Genomic DNA, 22,222 nt, shown 5'->3' with positions numbered 1-22,222 from the left:
GCAACAAGGAAATGTGTTTATATTTGTTGGTATGTTGCATAACTCTCAATTTTAAATAAAAAATGGTGGAGACTAAATGAAGAGAAGTGAGAGAGAGATAAAAGGGAAGAAAAAGTGAAGCTTACAAGAACGTTTTGTTAATAATTTATGAAGAGGAGTATTTTGTTTGTTAGTTTGAAAATGAAAGACAATTTGTACATTCTCCCGAGAGGTGGTGGGGTTATATTCAGTTGGTGAGTGAGGTGAGATTTCCTCGATTGTTGGGTGTACGCGGGAGACAATGTTGTACCTGCTGGGGCATTTTTGTATTGGGGTTTAATAGGTAGCCATTAATGCTCATTGAATTGTGAGGTGATGGATTAGGCAAACGTTTTTCATTAGTAATGCTGCCATTAATGCTACCCCTGTATTCCCACGCCTATTGTGTTTGTAATCATGGGTTTTGCTGTACCTGAGAAGATGGGAGCTGTACCATATTGTCTTGGGAAGGCATGTTTTGTATTTCTATAGCCGTTGTTTGATGAGATTGTCATCATAGTAGGAAATATCGGCCGATACCAATACGGATCGGCTGATACGTATTAGTATTGGCTGAGTCCGATTTGATTCTGAGCCGATTCTCACGTATAGCAAATTACACTCCTAGAATTCCCAGTAATAGCAACGGTGGGATTGGGCTTGTTGCAACGGCTTACCCTTGCTATAGGCCCCAAAAACGCCATTTGCAAGCGTTACGCTTGCAATAACTACCGTTGCTTTAAACCTCCATGCAAATGCTCAATTTCTGACTTTTTGCAAGCGCCTACGCTTGCTAAAACATTTCCCTAGACTTTCCGCGTGGTCAACTGAGTATTAGCAAGCATACGTATCGTAGGACCCACTTAGTATTTGCAAGGATGTCCCTCGTGGGTCCCACCTAGTTATTAGCAAGGATATCATTTGTGGGTCCCACTTATTATTTGCAAGGATGTCACGCATGGGTTCCACCAGATTATTAGCAAGGTTATCAAACATGGGCCCCACCTGACTATTTGCAAAGACATAATTAATACTTTTTGCATGCTCTAATTCTATAATCTTCCCTCATTGTATCAATCTGGTACCACCCCGATACCAACCCAGTACCAACCCAATAAACTGTTACAATTCTATTGAACCAAATTTACATAAACACATTTAAATATAAAGATATAACATTTAATAAACATTAATCAATATAGTACAATTATTATACATTGTACCAATATACATTACAACAACAGTAATGAAATGAACTTCTAAATATGCCCAAAATACATCGACCACCCATTTAACAATTTTTACAAAATAAATTACAGTCAAGAAATTAGTTGCATAATTCTGAAATTTGCCATTAGCACCAATCATCAGAAGCAGCATTTAAGAATGTTCAAAATAGTCTTCGCAATCAAATACCTAATGAAATAAACAATCAAAATATTTAATAAGTGCTAAAAGTGACATCATTGATATATATCTTTTATAAGATAAAATTTTCAATTGAACCTTATTAAATGAACAAAAACAACATATTTTCTTCTTTTACCTTCTATCGTGAACAGAAGCAAGCATTTGATTGTCATGGTTCAATGAAACATCATGGGTACCAACTTCATTTCCTTCTTTTGTAGCACTTTCCATATAAATCACATAAACCTTGTGTTTCAAGAAAAATAATTAATGTTAATTAAGTAGAGAAATGATAAAGATTTCTGAGTAATAATGTGGTTACCTTAAATGGTTGCATAACTCATAAAATGGTTTCATTATGTGATTGAATATGTCAAGTTGAAACAATTATATATCCAAACACATACCTTTAGACAAATAGAGATGTGGGGTGGTTTGCTTTGATTCTATCAAACGCTTTGCAATGGCACACGACATAGCCACTGTCTGCTAGTCCAAGAAAAAAAGAAGTCACAGAATACATGTAGGTTTCACTTGGCTCGGTTTTTTGGAAATCACAGAATCAGATAAGGTAGAAAAGGCACATGTAGGTTTCACTTGCATACATGCCTCTACCATGCATTAATCCAACAGATCGGTCTCACTTGCATTAATCCAACAGATCGGTCTCACTTGCAATGGCACACGACATGACCATATATGGTTACAGGATTGATGACAAATTGAATCTAGGTTGATTTAAGTTGATGATTAGTTACATACTTGAGAACAATTTAGAAGTCATTTGGGCTTAAATGAATTGCAATTACACAACTAACAAGAAAGTTCAAATGCAACGTAGTGAAGTAGTTGACCGATTAAAGAATTTGGGGGGCAATTTCAATTAGTCTGGTATGCATGAAGAATTTGGGGCTTACGATACTATGAATGGATGAGCCCGTCAACTGCTTGTAGAAAAGCATCTTTGAGAAATTCCTGCAATCGAGTTGCAACCTTAATTCCTACAAATCTGTTATGCAATGGTTTTAGTAAATAGTTTGATTAATCAATAAAAATTCAGGCAGTAATTATTCTAGAAAAATAATTAAGGAAAAAAATGTGAAGGCATACCTCAATGTGCTCGTCAGCCCCGTACCTCGTCAACCGACCAACCCCGCACGCCCAAATCTAGCCTCGCCTGAGCACACGCTGCACGTCCGCACCAGGCCAGCGATCGCACCACCTGAGCCGCCTCCAGCCTTGCACGAGGGTTTGGTGGTTGGATTATATGTGTGCGGGGGGAGGCAATGAAAGAGGGGGCGTGAGCGCGTCTTTGCTGTGATCAATGCTAATAGGCGCCGATTTGAGGCATTAGAGCGAAAGAGCGAAAGAGAGAAAGAGAGATGGCGGAGAGCTTTTAGAGAGTTAGATTTTACCGTAATAAGGAGAATCTGAATTTTTAGGAGGGAAATGAAAATTTAGGAAGGCGCCGAAATGAATGTTTGGAGAGAAATGAAAATAAACCCTAAGTTCCCCAAGTCCACAACAGAGAAGAAAAATAGAAGATGCTCTGTATCGTAATATACTCCAAGGTAACATAATATTTTTGTTTAAATCAGGGTCGTCTAAGAAGAGTTTTGCACGAATATTAAAACATCTGGTGTATCATTTAAAACCGCATCTAAAAAGCAATATTATATTACCTCAGAGAATAGGGACTTCTTACCCACAATCTCTAAAATAAAGACATCAAGACCATTCATTATCTATCGAACGGTTTAGAGTTTGATATTTACTAATTGGATAATGTATGTACAACAAATAATATTTAAAAAATTCAAAAAAAATAAATTTTAATTATTTCCATCTTATATAGCCAAATAATACTTATTATTGTCATTTTTATATACATTCATCATTATATGTCCCTTCAAATTTAGAAAACATTTTCGGACCATTCATTTTCACGCGGAAAATCAACGGTCGATCTGTAATAAAATCTTTCCAAATTTGTTTTAAAATGATCAAGGGAGAACAATAAACGTAACCAACATAAAAGTTTGGAAGTTTTATTATGTATGGTCTTCGATCCAACACGAAGTGTTTATGGCCATACGATACTTCAATTTTCAATTAACTAGATGGATGGGTAAATAAAAACAAAATTTTATCAAACTTAGATACAAGACAATAAATGTAGTGTTTTTTAATTTAAACGGTTCCGATCGACCATCGGTGACATATTCTCGTGCATCTTCATTAACTCACGAAACAAGAGTTTATGTTTCATGTTCATACATTGAAGATATGAGTCAAGTAAGCAACATGCATGTAATGCTATACAATTTAATGTGTCAAAATCAAATAATTAAGTAATAAATATGTTATAACATTAATTGTTGCATAAATTTCATAAATAAATTTCATTTTTTTAATATTATTTGTTGTACTTTTAATTTTATCTGACCAGAGAAACCATAAAAATTTTAAAAATATTTTTTTCATACTATTTGTCGTGCGTGAATTACCTAATTATATTTTGTTTCATTTTCATAATATTTTCTAAAAAATTGTTTTTCTGAAAAATATTTTGATTTAAAAAAAGTCACTCAACTTAATTTATTTTATCAAGTATCAATTTTTTTAGAAAAGCAGTAAGGATTTAAAAAACCACTCAACTTAATTTTAATCTATGCATATGTAAATCATAGAAAAATAGTAAGGATTTTAAAATCTTCTTTTTAATTATCTTATATTATTTTGTAGTATATGTTTTATCTAATCTATACATATGTAAATCATAAAAATTATTTTGTTAACTTTTAATTTTATTCTGACTTTAATAATTTGACCTTGTAAAATACCACTCAACTTAATATATTTTGCAATAAATTTTAAATATACAAGTGAAATAATTTTAATTTCTTCTCAAGACTAATATGAAATTTATCTGCAATTTAAATTCAAGACTAATATGAAATTTCAAATTGAGTTCCAATATCTGTCGTGTAGAACCTTAACTTGTTTTTATTTTCTCTTCTTACCACCCGCCTTCTCCTTTTTCTGGTGGAGGAGTTTATCGAACTCAAAATTTTGATTCCCTCCTCTCAAATTTCACTTCTCCCTCTCTGAACTTTTGTGAAAATTTATTTCCCTCTCAATTTTCACTAGATACTTCTCTCCAACCAAGCCCTAAATCCCCACCAAACCATCCCCGCCAATACCTTTTACAGTTTTGAATTTGTAGCACTCGCTTCCCGACAGCCCCGATAATTCATCCAAAGAAGCAATTAGACGATTCTCAATGGTGCCTTTCCCTCTTCAGGCTGCACCCCACTTCCCCAATCAATCTCACCCTCCCCTCTTCAGGTTGCGGAGCCCAGATAAGATATCTGAGCTTAATCCCCTTTGGTCCTCCTGCTAAGGATACACAAATTGGTGAGTAGTAAATTCAAGATCAACTAAAATTAATTGGTTAATTGAATTTCTTTGTTACTGTTGTTGTTAATTTGGCTACACTTCCACTATACTCACGAGGTGTTTGATGAAATGCCCCGTTGAATCATGTGCATTCTTAAGTCTGAGTGGTTACATGATAAACTTGCTGAGAAGTACAAGGTCAAGGTATAGTGCATTGACAGTGATGCTGTGGTACTTAACTGGTATCAACCTTGTGAGACCAACATCTGCACAAAATTCTCACAAGCTTTAATTATACTTTGAGAATTTAGGTTTCTACAATCTAATTTCATGCTTCTCTTTGCCAAATAGGGAACCGAGGCTCTGGCCAGACCCCACTAAACTGGGAGACTCGAGCTAACATCACCCTGGTAGTCTCCCGTAGACTCCACCACATCCACTCAGGGGGACTGTTGGAGAAATTAATACCCTAATGTCTACTGGTACAGTATTTTCTATGACCAGTCCAGATTCTGAGAAATTATGGACTGTTGGAGAAATGTGTACAAAAACAGATGTTACCTTTCTTATTTTTACTTGATATTTTGTGGAATTACATTAGATATATATGGGAGGGTTATGTAAAATTTTGAAGGGGTACTGTGTGGGAAAAATGTGAGACAAAGCAATTTGAACTGGCACACCAGCTGCTGTTCAGAAAGCTGCAGCAGGTTGCGTCAAGTTCGAAGGCTCCAAAACTGAGTCTCCCAAAGACGCATGACCATAAAACTTTCTGAGAAACTGGGATTGAAGTTTACATTGTGGTAATGTTTTATTGTTTCTCCAAACTGGTACGATATACAAACATAGAAGCCCTTTATGTTATTTTTTTTTATTGTTTCTCTGTTACATATGGACAGTATTTTTTCTTATTGTTATCGTACCAGTTGTATATATGGTCAGTATTTGTCTCAAATACATTAATCTCCTGTCTCAAATACATACATTAATCTGAAAGTATGGTGAATTTACTATCGATTCAAATGAAGATAATCATGGGGGGGCTATTCTATTAATTTGTGGGTTGTATACAATACATTAACTTCATATGTACACAGTGGGTACTCCACAAAAAGAAAATCAAATTTTTAATTGGTAAATCAATACATGTATGTGTTGTGGCAATTTGGTGAATTATTTGTGTATCTCAATTACTTTGTAAAGTAGGATGTAATATTTTTTGTTTTTTTCCCTTCTATATATATATTTTTTTATGGAATCCTGTGTAATATTGAAAAAAAATATATTACCACCTCTAATCCAGTGTAATATTGTTTTGTGTTAATGCATCCAGATTCTTCATTTATCTAATATCATTTACCTTCTATACAAGTAAATGAATACAATATTGAACTGTTGACCTTTTGATGAGCCTTCAACTACACAACCACTGGGATATATACACCTTGTTTTATTTTAATTTGTAGTCTCATTAGTTATAGGATAATACTAATTTTTGTTGTCTCCGTACAAGGGTGTCTCTCTGGATAATACTAATTAACGTCTTTTACAATAAAATAATATAAAATGCACCTTACAAAACATTAGCAAGGGTGCCTCTTGCAAATAGTTAGGACCTTCACAACTCAAAAACAATTGCAACGGCCCCCCTTGCAAATAATAATGACCTGCACAATAAAATAATGTAAACAGAACCCTTTATTTTATTTGCAACGGTGCCCCTTGCAACTAGTGTGTTGTGACCGTCTGGGACTAATTTGCAAGCGCAATAGGAGACATTAGCAAGGGTAAGTATAAGACATTAGCAAGCGTGCTTATTTGCAAGGGGTTGCCGTTGCAAATATATTAATTTATTCGGAAGAAATCAGAATCTCAATTTCTATTGCAAGGGCTCTTATTACCCTTGCTAAAACCACCTAGTACCGTTGCTATTACCGGGAATTCTAGTAGTGTTATAAAGAAAAAAAAAAACTCCGATTCTGAGCCGATACTCCAATTTCGATCCTGATATCAATAATTCCTACTATGATTGTCATCCTATCTTGCTCATTTCTGAGGAGTGTAGACTAACGGTGTCGCCACCCTGCCTTGCTAGGCTGTTGGTGCTTGTTGCCAGCTGCTTGCTGCTTCTCCCGGCGTGCCAGTACCATGTACCAACCATCTCCATTAGAGAGGGTTTCCTGTTTCCCCATGTCGCCTTGAGTGTCTCCTTTCTTAACGGGTCCTGCTAATGGGATCCGCTCTGGTTCAAGAATATAAATCTGAAAGTTTCTAATGTTGTCCTAGGAACTGATAGCTGCTTTGCTTGCTTGTGCATTTTTCTGCCTCTTCCCGACCAAAAGATAGAGTCACTACCACGCGTTAATTTTGGCGAGTTGTTAGCGTAAACTACATCTCAAGATCAAATTATCAGCGAGTAACTTAGCCTGTAACCCTAATTTGTAAGGTGTATGCATGCTATCATAACTCAATCATGCCATACTAAGTACCTCAAAAGAACAAACGAAATATATAACCAAGACTGAACCAACAAACTTCTCTTTGTCGAATTGCATCATGAAAAACACTTCATTTATTATTAATTGAAGCTTTAATAAGTTTGAAAAAAAAAAACAAATCTGACCCATTAACCATGTTCTATGCGAAGATTAATTACTGTTTGTTTAGCATATTCTAAATTTAATTAAGTGTTCGGAAATTACAATTTGTTAGTCCCGTCGTAAGTGAGCATTAAGAAGAGTTAATGTTCGATCCTTCTGAGTCCTTTGCGATTCATAAATTCTTCGAATAAATAATATTCTTCTGAAGTAGTCCAGCCTGTCTATGTCTATGATAAAGACCTTTTTAACACAAAGCCTACATATGCATATGAAATTTGCATAAAATTGCAACCTATGGAAATGTAGTTGCCTAATTGCATGTTGTTTACACACTCAGAACCCTCGTCAATGGACAAAGACAATTCCAACATCAAAATTAAGATGAAGTGCTTTGTGCACTACTTTTAAAGGATTTGCAAAGATATTCCTTATACTCCAGCAAAAATTCTGCTGTTTTAGCACTGTTCTTGATTGGTAACATGAATGAGACAAACCAGAAAATAGTTTATATTAGTATGTGTTAAAACAAAAAGGATTAAATTCAGTACTTAACCAAGTGTGTAATTTATGTGTTATATTTTGGGTGTCAATTTTATCAATAAGATTCAGAACATAGAAATTGCAGTTAAGTCACAACCAAAAGAGCCCAAGGTGTTGACACACATTCATTTCATCCATAGAAATTGCAGATGCTTGAACCCCTAATAATTAGATTTTGACCATAAAAATATTGTTATATATTTCCAAATTGTTTTTAAGAAAATACATATATATTTGTTGTAAACCGTCTTTTTTTTTCATTTCCGTTTCCTTTTGCTTGGAGGTTTAATTAGAGATGTTCACACAAAGAAGACATCTTTTTATTGAAGCATAATAGCTTAAATTACACAAAATATTTAATTTCAACAAAACAAAGATATTACAAATTATATCTTGCTCATTAATATGAAGACTTCTTGACAGATTTTATTACCATCTTCGGCTCGAGCCCGAGAAGCATTCCATCATGCACTGCCGAGAATGTGTCGTAACGAAGGAATAGATCCGCAACGAACAATCGACCAACCAATATCACCATGTCCTTTCCCGGGCACTGCTTGTTCCCCACTGCTGGCGTGACTGTCTCTGGCCCATTCGACCAGTACACGTACTCCAACAACTTCTTTCCGTGATTGCCAACAAATCGGTCAGCTACGAATTCTTCAGCATTTCTAAATACTTTCTCATCCCTCATCGCGAGGGGCTGGTATCCGCATATCATCTCTCCTTTCTTCACTTTGAAAGCCGTGTCATGGCTTTCTATTACGAGATCGGTTCTTGCATGGCCGAATTGATTCTCTACAGGTGGGTCTAGGCGCAATGCTTCCCAGACGACTGATTTGGTGAGCTCCATTTTCTCGAGAGCATCCAAGGTAATTATGCCATTATAGGACTGAACCACCGATCGGATTTCTTGTGCCAATCGGCCATGCAGTGTTGGCCCAGCTTGCGTAAGCCATTTGAGGATGATCGGCATGAAAATTTTGAAACCAGCGTTCGCATTGAATGAGGTCATGAAAATTAGGTTGTGAAGTGCCACATGGCGTGAGAGCCCGAACTTTTCGGAAGCCTCATTTAGCAAAGATTCGCCAGATTTGGAAAAGAACTCTTCGAGGGCTTCATAGTTGCTACGGGCGAGGAATGGCGGAAGTTGACAGCAATGCAAGAGGAGGTCCTCAATAGGCCATGGGATGAATTTAGAGAGGTGGCTTGCTACTGGGTGGAGTTGTAATAGCAGCCATATTGCGACTTTATTAGATGCCGAGGGACCAATTACATCGCTTGGCACAGCACCGAGGAATGCATTGCATGTGAAATCAAAGGCTGCAGATTGGTTAAGGGTGTTGAACTCCACGGGGCCAGAGGCTAACTTTTCTTCGACCGTATCGAAAAGAGAAGAGTATGCTTTATGGAAACTGGGTATGAACTCTGACTTGCGAGATGCCAACATGTGAAATGAAAAAGATTTGAGGGATGAGTGTAGCTGCTCAGTGGTGTCAAGGTAGGCCATCGGGCGGATGCCCGAGTAGAGAGAGACGGGTGGAATGTATGTGCCAGTGAAAGTGTTCTTCTTTTCAACCTTAGATGGGTCGAACAGTACACGGAAGCTCTTTGCATCGAGAACAGCAATAACACGGGGGTTGCGAGATATGAACATGCCAGGCGGCATGTTCATCCGCACAACCGTCGAACTGTTCTTGGTCACGTGTGATTTGAAATACTCCATGTGGCCTTGGAAATAAAAAAAATTCAGACGGTCATAGATCGGAGAGATGATGGGGATGCCATGGCTGCCCGGAATCGGTTTTATTGGTAGGCCAGATTTCGACCGTTCTTCAATGGTACCTTTGCTTGAGTTGGCCATGGAACTAGCTCGCTAGTTACTATTATGTTATTGGTTTTAAGAAGGTTTTAGAGTTCTAGAGCTCAAGGATTACCTTCATGCATAAGATAACCAGTATATATAGCAGAAATGAACCGAGATTTTTATTTTTACCCAGAAAATAAATAATTTTATTAGAAATAACCATCTTTTTCGAAAATTTTTATTTCTACCCAAACCGCATATATTATGTGCGGCCCGAATTAAAAATTCGGACCGCCTAGAATATTTGCGGTTCGATTTTTTTTTTTTTTTTTGCTTTTTTCAAATGACCTAGGCAATTTTTGAGTGATAATATCTCACGATCTGTTTAGAGATTTTGGATGAAACTTCACAGTCTTGTTTTACGATGTCAAGACTATATGTCGGTCAATTTTCATGAATTTTGAAGATGTTTTCCTATGTTAACTAGGGATGCAAAATTGGACTCAGATGCACTCCTTTAGCAGTTCGGGCAATTTTTGAGTGATGATATTTCATGATCTGTTAAGAGATTTTAAATAAAACTTCACAGACTTGTTTTACGATGTCAAGACTACATGTCGGTCAATTTTCATGAATTTTTAAAATGGTTTCCTATGTTAACCAGGGATGCAAAGTTGGACTCAGAAGCACTCATTTAGCAGTTCGGGGAATTTTTGAGTGATGATATCTCACGATCTGTTCAGAGATTTTAAATAAAACTTTACATACTTATTCTACGATGTCAATACTACATGTCGGTCAATTTTCATGAATTTTGAAGATGGTTTCCTATGTTAACCAGGGATGCAAAGTTGGACTCAGAAGCACTCCTTTGGCAGTTCGGGCAATTTTTGAGTGATGATATCTCACGATCTGTTAAGAGATTTTAAATAAAACTTCACAGACTTATTCTACGATGTCAAGACCACATGTCGGTCAATTTTCATGAATTTTGAAGATGGTTTCCTATGTTAACCAGGGATGCAAAGTTGGACTCAGAAGCACTCATTTAGCAGTTCGGGAAATTTTTGAATGACGATATCTCACGATCTGTTCAGAGATTTTAAATAAAACTTTACAGACTTGTTCTACGATGTCAATACTACATGTCGGTCAATTTTCATGAATTTTAAAGATGGTTTCCTATGATAACCAGGGATGCAAATTTGGACTCAGAAGCACTCCATTAGCAGTTCGGGCAATTTTTGAGTGATGATATCTCACGATCTATTCAGAGATTTTAAATAAAACTTTACAGACTTGTTCTACGATGTCAAGACCGACAGGAAAGGAACTAGGAAAAACAATCCAAAAATATTTTGTTATGCAAATTTCACCAAATACATGAAAATAAGACCCGGTATATCTAATACTTGCAACAAATAAACCAACATTTGTTCTATATATATTTCCAAACAGCAAAGATTTTGAGTAGCCCACAATGAAGATCTGTATCCAATTGAATTCTGACAGCTTTGCCAGACCGTGATAACTGATAAGATATTCCAAAAATCAATTGAATAAAAAGGTATTAGTTTGCTTAATGAAAAATGTTTATGTGCAATTCACAGACACGTGAACCAAATGAAAAAAAAACTCTAGTGAATCAATTGAGAAAACCCAGAAACAAACTGGAGTTTTGTTGAAAGTACAAAATGCAGGGTTTAGTTTGCAACTACAAAATACCAGGAAACTTTATAACTGCACATATGAAAGGAGAATAAATTAAGAACCTGGAGGTATTCGGGAAGGTACTCATGCTTCCATGTAGTCTTGACATCGTAGAACAAGTCTGTGAAGTTTTATTTAAAATCTTTTAACAGATCGTGAGATATCATCACTCAAAAATTGTCCGAACTGCTAAAGGAGTGCTTCTGAGTCCAACTTTGCATCCCTAATTAACATAGGAAAACATCTTCAAAATTCATGAAAATTGACCGACATGTAGTCTTGACATCGTAGAACAAGACTGTGAAGTTTCATCCAAAATCTCTAAACAGATCGTGAGATATTATCACTCAAAAATTGCCTAGGCCATTTGAAAAACACAAAAACAAAAACAAAAAAAAATTCGGACCGCAAATATTCTAGGCGGTCCGAATTTTTAAATCCAAAAAAAAAAAAATTTCGGACCACATATATTCTATACGGTCCGAATTTTTAATTCGGGCCGCACATAATATATGCGGTTTGGGTAGAAATAAATTTTTTCAAAAAACGTGGTTATTTATAATAAAATTATTTATTTTTTGGGTAAAAATAAAAATCTCGGGAAATGAAGGGCTCTGATAATTTATTGTTTTCTGTCTTTACTTTTTAATAGAAGACATGATCACTTGCCGAAATGTATTAACTAATCTTACCATTATTTTCTTAAATCAAGCTAAAATAAATTGAAAATAAAATCATAAGTGCCGTAATGCATCGTCGACCAATCAAATTTCTTATTTCTAAAAAAATTAAAATTTCATAATTTAACTTAATTTCAGTCTTAGATAAATTGACCGCAAAGTCATATAATTTATTAATTTAATTTCAGTATGCATTTGACTAGGGCTGGCAAAATTCGTAGTTCGTGATTTGATTCGGATTTGATTCAGTTTGATTCGAGTTAATTCGATTCAGAATTAGTTTGAACTGAAACGAACCAAATCAGGTTCGGTTTGAAATTAATTCAAACCAAATTGAAACTGGGTCTGGTTCGATCGAAATGGGTTCGTGAACTTTTATGGTTCGAATCTCATAATAATATCAGTTGTTCATTTACCTGATGAAATTAAAATCCAAAATAGAGAGTCATAATTTAACCTAGCCGACGCTCTCTCGTTCTCAAATCTCAATAATTTACCTAGTTCTCTCACTACTAGAATTCACTCTTTTTTCATGCTCCCAAAAATGGCTTTTTCCAAGGGATTACCCTTGAAAAAAGCCCAAAAATCGTCATTTTCAAGCGCTACCCTTGAAAATGCTACCGTTGATAATACCCTCCTTGGAAATAGTCAGTATTTTCAAGGGGACCGTTGAAAATACTCTTTTCTAGCTTTTTTCAAGAGACTACCCTTGGAAAAAGGGCCGTTGGAAATACTTTCAAATTTGGCCACTGTCTACATTATTTTCAAGGGGAGCATCGTGGAGCCCACCAGATTATTTTCAAGGGGAGCATCGTGGAGCCCACCAGATTATTTTCAAGGGGAGGGAACATGGATCCCACTTGAACATTTCCAAAGGTGACACCCCTGGGACCCACTTGAGTATTTTCAAGGATAGTTTACGGGGGACCCACCCCAGCATATCCATGACCAGCGAAAGTGGGCCCCACTTGGTCAGAAATTGGCACTATTATTTGAATGGGCCCGTGCATTTTTTCCATGGATATACCTCTGGAATTACTAGCCTCCTATTTTTGGTACCAGAATGCTTTCATTGGACAATCCTCCCAGTACCAACCCAGTATTCCTTTACAATCCCCAATTCTCATTCAAACTGAGAACACATCTTACAAATCGATAGAAAACACATTGAGAAAAACATCATAAAGCATTTAATAAGCATAAACCTTTTAATAAGAATAAAGCATTAATATAGCATAATCAACACACATTGTATCAAAAAATATCGAAAACCCATTACAACACAACACCGTGTACTTGCACATTGCTATACACCCAAAAATATTATCCCTTGGAAATATTAAAGACAGTATTTCCAAAAAAAAAAATTCAACACCTTGCAACACAGTATTTCCAAAAAAATTATGGCTTTTTCAGAATTTATAAATATATACTGGTACAATTTTACCAGTGAAAACATTTTTCCCTCGCCATTGGATCATTGCGGCTTCACTCCTTGCAACCTCTTATCCAGTTTGAGCTTGATACTCACAAATCTTGTTACTCCACCTGTATCTTTTTAGAAAAAAAGGGTACTTTCATTTAATAATTTTTTTTAATGAAAAGTTGTATAGCTATGTTATTTTTACAACTCAGTAACTTACTAATGCAAGAAATATTCTAAACCCCTTGAATTTTAAAATAAACCTCTGTTAGTATGCACCAATTATGCTTCAGCCACACACCAACATTTTAGTACTCATTTTGCATCATAAACATTTCCATTTAATAATTATCTACCAATCACTCCAAATACATGAAATGCATGGTTATCAGGAGAGCTTTGTTTTTATGCTCTTCCTTCAAGAATTAATGGAACTCTAAACCATGTGAACTTTTGTGTTGCCTTCCAACTACAAATTAACAAATTATAATGCTGTGTCGTTGGATTAATGAGCAGTAGTCAAGGTTAATAACAATTATGTGCTTGCTTACTCTTGTTGATGGTTGGTGCTATTTTCTAACAGTTGATAGATCTCACCATCTACATTCCAGCACCTCGTGCAGCTAACCACAATGCAATGCCTATATTCAGACCATGTTTCAAAAATTACATCCAGTAATTAATAGTATATATTTATATTAAGGTTTTTGTACTTTTAGAGAGAAAAAGGAAAAGTAAATACCATGTAGGTAAAGTAGCAAGTTCTGCCTTGCTTTTTTCTTCCAATTGAACTCCCAAAATATCCTATAGAAGCTTAACAAAAATAACGAGTTTAGCCGCACGTACTTATAATAAGGTTATATTATTAGAAAATATAAACATTGAAGAGTAATAGAACTAAATCGGTACAACGGTAACTATCAAGTAGCTCACTAATTAGATATCTCAATTAACAAGGAAACCTAATAAGCCCAATACAACAAAAGAACATGATTTTAAAGGTGTATAGCAGAACTGAAACATGCACCATTCGAGGCTCAAATAAAAGTTCAATTGTAATGTGCAAGTAGTTAGTAAGACTATGAATTAAGACAGAAGTAATTGCCAAGTATCGTATCACAAGTCTATTTGTATGAAGGTCTGTAGTTTTTTTCAATGTGCACAGTAAAATGCACCTTGTAGATTATTAAAACAGAAGTCTTAAGAATGAGGCAACTAAAAGTAAAATGAAAAATTAATGAAAATTGAACATTAAAAGAGAACTTACCAATGGGAGCGCATGCAACCAACCATGAAGGCACCATTCTGTTTTATATAATATAAAGACATAAATGTGAAAACTATTTAAAAGTTACCATGATACTTCAAAGAACTACACATTTACAGTGTGCTGGCACAATTGTAATGGATTGTTAAACTTGATTAAGCAACCAAAGCATGCAACATTTTCAGAAATTCACATACTAGAGCTGAAATGGATAAAATAAAGCTTAATTATAAAATAAATCAGTGTCAAATGAATCAACATTGCCAATTGGGTTAACTGGGACTTGGCATATTTTGGGGATGAAACTATAATCCTTGCTATATGTATAGCAGTACATAATTATACTAGTTAAAAGTTCATGCCTATGCACCGCTTTATTTAATCATTTATAAATAAGAAAAGTTCAATCATATAAACCGTATAGAAAGGAAGTGAAACATGATAATATACTTTAACTTTAAAAGTTTATAATGCAATTTTAACTTAGACAGGTACCTGCACCGCTGCCAACTCAACCTAGTGGTACTAAAATTAAGAATTTGTATCTCATCTTAATTTACTAATATTTCACACATTTTTCAGAACTTCTCAAATAATATTAACTTAATTAAAACTACACTGAAACCACAACCGTTTGGTGAAAGAATCAATCTAAAACCATTTGTCAATTAAAAGTTATGAGTAGTTTCAGTTTGTGACAGATTCTGAAAATACTGCAACAGAATAGGACTGGACTGCAAAGTTTCAGAGCAGTTCCTGATCTGATCGGTACCAGCACATATCATATAATTCAAGCCTTTCACATAATACGGTGTCAAAAATTCAAGCCCCTGAGATAAAGCATTTACATTTTTAACAAACCTAAATTTTCACTCTAAGAAAAAGAAATAGAAGAATAATTACCTCTTTAAAGGATTCGATATGTTTTGGGTGACAAAACGTGCAAATTCCTATAGAAAAGTCGAGCTTGGCATCTACAAAGTGGTGTACTATGTCTGCAATAAGGCAAGCCTGCATCATTAGAAATAAAGATTCTCCTTAGAAAAATATAAATCATTTAGAAAATAAGAAAAATGGAATAAAATACAGAAACCTTGAAAATTGAATATCACATGAAGAGGTTACCTCGTTGAAACAATCCACATATATAGCATGCAACATTAATTATTTATATATTGTTCTGCAACAAAATTAAAATTGGAAACTATGAACTAACCAAGCAACATTAATTATTTATGATTCCTATTTTACAAGAGTTAAATGTCAGTCAATATTCAACAAGTTGAATTTATATCAATAACAAGTTAAGGCTTGTTATCTTGTTATCTATTTAACTTGGTTTAAGGCTTGCATCTATTTAACTATATATCAGATTCCATGCGCTACCCTTGTTGAACTGTTACTGTATTACTGTATATCTGATATATTAGATACATTCTTCCTTTGACCACCCTATATATCAGATTCCATTACTGTATTACTGTTCCCAGCCCATTGCTGAGCTGCTACGGCACAAAATAGGTAACAAAATCCTCAAGTGGCCTGCACATCCAAGTTTAAAACAGAACTCACAGGTCTAGATGGGTCCATATACACATTCAGTAAAGATCTCATGGTTGGGTATTTTTTCCAAATAGCTATTGCATGTCTAGGCTGCACCTTTGGAATAGCTATGACGGCCTTCAACCTGAAATTCAGAGTTTGTTACATTTGTATATCATGCCAAAACTCAACCTTTTAAGATGGATAATTTTCCTATGGAAACAATAAATTATTAAAACGCCCAAGTGGTAATTTTCCTATGGATAATTACCAGTATACTAGAATGAATCAAATCGAATTAAATTGACTTCATTCCATGTTTCCAACACCTCCAACCCTCAAACCCACCCCACCACCCCACCTCCCATCCCTCAAATACCCCGCCCTTCCCAAAATAATGATGATGGTGATGATTCAAAATAAGCTCTTCTTTGGGGGTTTAGCCTTCTCTCAACCTTTTAAGATGGATAATTTTCCTATGGATAATCATGCCAAAACTATTAGATTGAAAGAATAAATAGACAAGTATCGGACTTAAGAGAGGTTTCAATTTGGTTTTTTCGGACTTAATTTAAAAAAAAATGCCTAAGTGGACCCTAAGAGGTTCAGCAGATTTCAATTTGGTTTTTTTGTCGAGAAGTACTTGGTTTCAACTTGGTATCTGACTTAAGAGAAGTAAAATGGAAAAAAAAACGTCTAAGTGGACTCCTAAGAGGTTTCAATTTGGTTTCGTCGAGAGATTAGTACCTTTACAGATCAACAAGGGGTTCAGTGGACCCCACGGCAACAGAGGCAAACACCGTGGCTGAAGGATTTGAGGGATTGAAGGAGCTCCTGTCGGACCGCCGTGTGGACAGCAGCGAGGCGCTGGTTTGATTGCAGGAGGAGGGCTTGGATAGGAGTGTGTAGATCCGATTTAGGGTTTTGGCGATAGTGCTCTTTTTTCTTAGAGTACAGAGAGGAGAGGAGAGGAGAGGAGAGGAGGAGAGATTTTGTTAAGTTTACAGAGAAGAGATGGAAAGGAGACCTATTGCATTTACTGGGAGAATTACGGATCGTAATTGAAGGGAACCCCAATTGAAGAGGGGGAATAATTTGACAAAATTTTCGTTTCGCGCTCAACTGGACTTGGAGAATAGGAAAGGGGGTATTATTTTTCAAAAATTTCACTAAGCACCTCTGTTTGACAAAAAATTCACTATTCATCTCTGATGTGTCAGGTGGGATCCATTTGTCATCCTCTATTCTATCTCTGATCTAGAATTAATACATAAGATAAATGGTCATATTCATTGATAATCCAAATAACAAATTTTCAATCGGACAATTCAGATTTACATATATACAAATTAATTAATGCTTGCACAGCAAAAAATATAAAAAAATTATTTCCAAATAATATATGTGCAACAAATAATATGAAAAAAATTCAAAAAAATAAAATAAAATAATTTATATCTTCTATAACCAAATCATAGTTATAATTGTCCATCTTATAGACTTTTATCATTATTTGCCCCTCCATATTTAACAAATATATACGAACCGTTCATTTTCACGTGAGAAATTAACATAAAATGATCAAGAGAAAAAATTATTCCATATTTGTTTTAAAATGATCAAGAGAAAAAATTGAACGTAACCAACATAAAAATTTTGAAGTTTTATTATGTCTGAGTTTCGATCTAACGTGAAGTGTTCATAACCATTCAATGTTTCGATATTCCGTCGACTTGATGGATAGGTAAACTAAAATAAATTTTCATCAAAATTTGCTGCAGGAATATAAATGCAGTGCTCTTTAATTTCAACGGTTCCGATCGACCAACAGACGATGTGTTTACGTGCGCCTTCATTAACTCACAAAGCAAGAGTATATGTCTTATGAAACATATACTCTTGCTTTGTGAGTTAATGAAGGCGCACGTAAACACGTCGTCTGTTGGTCGATCGGAACCGTTGAAATTAAAGAGCACTGCATTTATATTCCTGCAGCAAATTTTGATGAAAATTTATTTTAGTTTACCTATCCATCAAGTCGACGGAATATCGAAACATCGAATGGTTAGAAACATATGTAAATCTGAACCGTTTGATAGAAGATGTGATGTTCAAATTACCAATGGATACATCCAATTAATCAATATTGTGTCACAGACTAGGAGGACCCACATGGGTGTACCAAATTTTATCTCAGCCCTCTCTGTAAAAAATCGTCTCTTCTCCAAAGTCCAAACTTTTTTTTCTCTGAATTCAAAGAGGTCCGGATGGTTCTTTGGTTCGATGTACTCGGTGACCGTCCGATCCAAATTAAGATGCGTGGGCTCTGCTTAAATATCCATGTGTAAATGCTTCAATTTTCGTGCGCCCATATCTTAATATAGATCGGACAGTGCTAGAGCTTATTGGACTCAAAAGCTCAGTTCTCTTTTTCTCTACCTCAGAGGTACGAATTCCTCCGTCCAGCGTATCTTTCATCTCCCCTCTTCGATCCTCTCTCTCAGCTAAAATTCACAGGCGATCCATTCGCCTCCGAGGATTTCCTCTCGCCCCTTCCTGCTCATACCTCTGCAGATCTGAGCTCCGTCGCCACCGCCTCCGGTCTTCTCCTCCCCGTTCCCCTCCTCCCATCGCCACCGCCTCCGCTCTTCCTTGTTCCCTGTCCCCACCTCTGCCTTTTCACTTCAGGTTAATAATTTAGGCTTAAAATCAAGTTGAGATTTCTGTTCCAAATTTCTCTCTATTTAATTCTTTGTTTCCTTGTTTCTGTACCAATTTCAACTGAATAGGCTAAATAGGTTAATCTTGAATGGGTCCTTATCAAGGTTCATAATTCAGGAAGGATGTGAATTGAAATCCAATCTGAACCTGAATGTACATTGAATGTAATCAGATCAGCTACAATAATTTTGTTTAATTTGTTGGGTTTAATGGTCCATACAACTGGTATGTAATGACTCATGTCAGACCTAAAGATTTTTAGAAGTTTAAAAAGTACCAGTAAATTCCTCAAAATGATTTTTGAAATACTTGGTGCTAAGGCACTCAACTTGTACTTAGAACCAGTTGTTATGTTTTCTATGTTGAATTTGTTTGTCACCAAAGTATGGAGTTACATAATTGTAGAGGAGCCATCTGGCATGGTAGTGGTGGTACCCACTTGGTCCGGTACTTGACATTGTTTTTGCTTGGTCTTAGTTGTTTTTACCTAGCTCAAGAAACTGTGAACCCAGCATCCATAGCACAAGCTAGTGTTCTTTCTTGGTTTAAGTACGATATTGTTATGATTTGTTGGACTGATCTTGTCCTTTACAGGTAACGAAGAGCAAAGTGAAGAGACGGGCAGAGAGAGATAGAGGGTATGCATTTCTTATGCAGCAGCAATACCTTCCTATCAAATTTGTTAATTTGTTAATGAGAACTAATAAATCTGAACCGTTCGATTAAGTGATTCAATGTCACAGTCATTAGACAAATGAAACTCGATAATCAAAACTATAGGTTAGGCAAAATCAAATAGACAGATTAAGAAACATTTCCATGGATCAAGAAGTATAAACTTTTGATTTTATTTTTAATAAGTATGCTCGACGGATGATATGTCATTATAATTTATAATGGCGCAACATCCTTTTTGGTATCTGACTCACTTGATTTTAGGTACAAGTAACAAGCATTAGACTTGGCTATTTTTTTTTTCTGCAAGACAACTTTCTTCGTTCCTATGATGGTGCGTCTCATGTTTTTGTATTATAGTCATATGAAAATAAGGGTAAAATAGTCATATGTAAATAAAATTTATGATGAAATCCAAATATACACTTCTGCAGTTAGCTTTTTGACTTGTATGCTTTAAGTTGTATTTTGATTTACTATTTGCTTTCTATTTACTTGATTATGCTTGTTCTGGTACATGCTTTCCTTAATAATTTTGTATTTATAATTGTTGTTTTTTTTTCTCAAAAAGCAGGAAAGACAGGTAACAAATTCTAAATGCTGAAAAGTACAATCATCAAGTGGAGATTGGATTTACTTCTCTCTTAGTGTACTGGTACAGTCCTTATGTGAAATGTCAAAGGGGTACATGACTTGTGAAATGTCAAAGGTGGAAGTAAACCAAATTATCAATTACGATATAAACCCTTTCCCCTCCGCTAACCCTTTCTGGAGCACACTTGATTATAACTTATAACTCATAAATTATTTTGCATAGTTACCTATTAGGAAAGGGTTTGAAAGTGAAATCAATTTTTTTGTTAAAAAGGTTGATGTTAGGAAAATTTAAGTGGTTTCCTTTGCTTTGTTTGCCTAACCTATAGTTTTGATTATCGAGTTTAGTCTGCCTAATAACTATGACATTGAATCACTCCAGAAAATAAATGCCTTTTCTTTTTATGTTATTTTTTTGCTTTAAATTGGTGTTTTTGATAATTTGTGCAGGCTGAGCAGTTCAAGCCAGCAGAGCCGGTTACATTTGAGCATGACCATGCACATGTTGTTGATATACAGACCACGTCTAACGGTTTGAATCGGCTGTTTGAACCATTTGGAAATTGACAGTTTGCTTATTTGTTAGCTGCTGATTTCAAGTTTTTGATATTTTCTTAGTTATGTGGACTTATTTGCAAAAGTGTAATAGTTGTTGTCAGACTTGTTTTGTTTGGGTTGTAACTCAGGTTTTATTTTGCATGGTTAGCTATTAGAAAGAGTTTATATTAGTAAAAGAATGCTACTGGTATATATGTTGTGTAATGCTGACATATGGTCAGTTGTAAAACTGATGTGCTGGTACCGGCTTGGTACCAGTCACTAACCTTACTCCTACAATGAAATCCCATCTTGAAAAAAATTAATATAGCAAAAGAAAATGTAATTGATATTCATGATTATTAGACATATTCACAATGAAATCCCCCCTGTACACTGTATTAGTTAGAACCAGTGGGGATATATTAGTTTGCGTTGAGTTTTTTTTAATGGTTTTGACACTTTTCTTGTTTTGAGAAAAATTGTAGGTGGATTTTTTCTGATCATAGATATATGAAACTGTGTTGAATAATGAGATACTTTGATTTTGTAAATATGATACTTGCATAATATGATATTATTATTGTGTTATTTAGTAATCTTTTTATATAATTTAGTATTATTAATTGGAATTGTGGGTGTTTATTGTACTAGTTTTATTGTTGTGATTTATTATTTTCATCATTCAAAGGGGCATCTCAAATAATCAAAAATGTTTCTGTCTCTAAGAGCTAAACTTTTCCAACGGTAGCCTCATGAAAATATTATATCTAATTATAAAATAATATAAACTGAATCAATAAAATATTTCCAAGAGTGTGCTCCAGCATTTTCATGGGCCTTAGCATAAAATAATATAAACTGAATCAACAAAATATTTCCAAGAGTATTTTGCTCCAGCATTTTCATGAGCCCCACTATAAAATAATATAAACAAACTTACCAAAACATTTTCAAGAGTAGTCCCTTGGAAATAATATGGGCTATCAATAAAATATAGTATTCGTTCTGTTTAGCAGGTCATGGGGTCGTGCAAAAGTATTTCCAAGAGTGGATAACAAGCATTTTCAAGGGTTGGCATCAGGGATTTCCATGCGCTCCTATTTCCAAGGGCCTACCCTTGAAAATAGTTAAATGTGTCAGCAAACTCGATTTTATTTCCAAGGGCCCTTCTTACCCTTGAAAATACAGATGCTACCCTTGAAAAAAACGGAAATTCTAGTAGTGTCTCTCTGCCTCTCCCTAACTCGCTCTCCCTCTCGCTCTAAAACCTAGCCGACGCTATTGGCGACTAGTCGT

At 35.2% G+C, this 22,222-nt stretch overlaps 1 protein-coding gene and 1 long non-coding RNA gene across 2 annotated transcripts; both read right to left on the bottom strand.

The window, feature by feature from the left end:
* Positions 1–8,265: 8,265 nt before the first annotated feature.
* On the bottom strand, positions 8,266–9,917 carry LOC144561012 (allene oxide synthase 2-like). The gene has a single exon (XM_078310235.1). The coding sequence runs from the start codon at positions 9,829–9,831 to the stop codon at positions 8,368–8,370; it is 1,464 nt and encodes a 487-aa protein (XP_078166361.1). The 5' UTR covers positions 9,832–9,917; the 3' UTR covers positions 8,266–8,367.
* Positions 9,918–13,640: 3,723 nt separating this feature from the next.
* Positions 13,641–14,361, bottom strand: LOC144560364 (uncharacterized). Its single transcript, XR_013513382.1, has 3 exons — positions 14,330–14,361; positions 14,139–14,228; positions 13,641–13,718 (listed from the first exon to the last, which is right to left on the bottom strand). It is a non-coding gene; the product is annotated as an uncharacterized LOC144560364 (long non-coding RNA).
* Between the last annotated feature and the right edge of the window lie 7,861 nt (positions 14,362–22,222).

The sequence above is a fragment of the Carex rostrata genome, chromosome 10 (assembly GCF_964058835.1).
Source record: "Carex rostrata chromosome 10, lpCarRost1.2, whole genome shotgun sequence".
Lineage (NCBI taxonomy): Eukaryota > Viridiplantae > Streptophyta > Magnoliopsida > Poales > Cyperaceae > Carex > Carex rostrata.
This window is presented reverse-complemented; position numbering and strand designations above follow the sequence as displayed.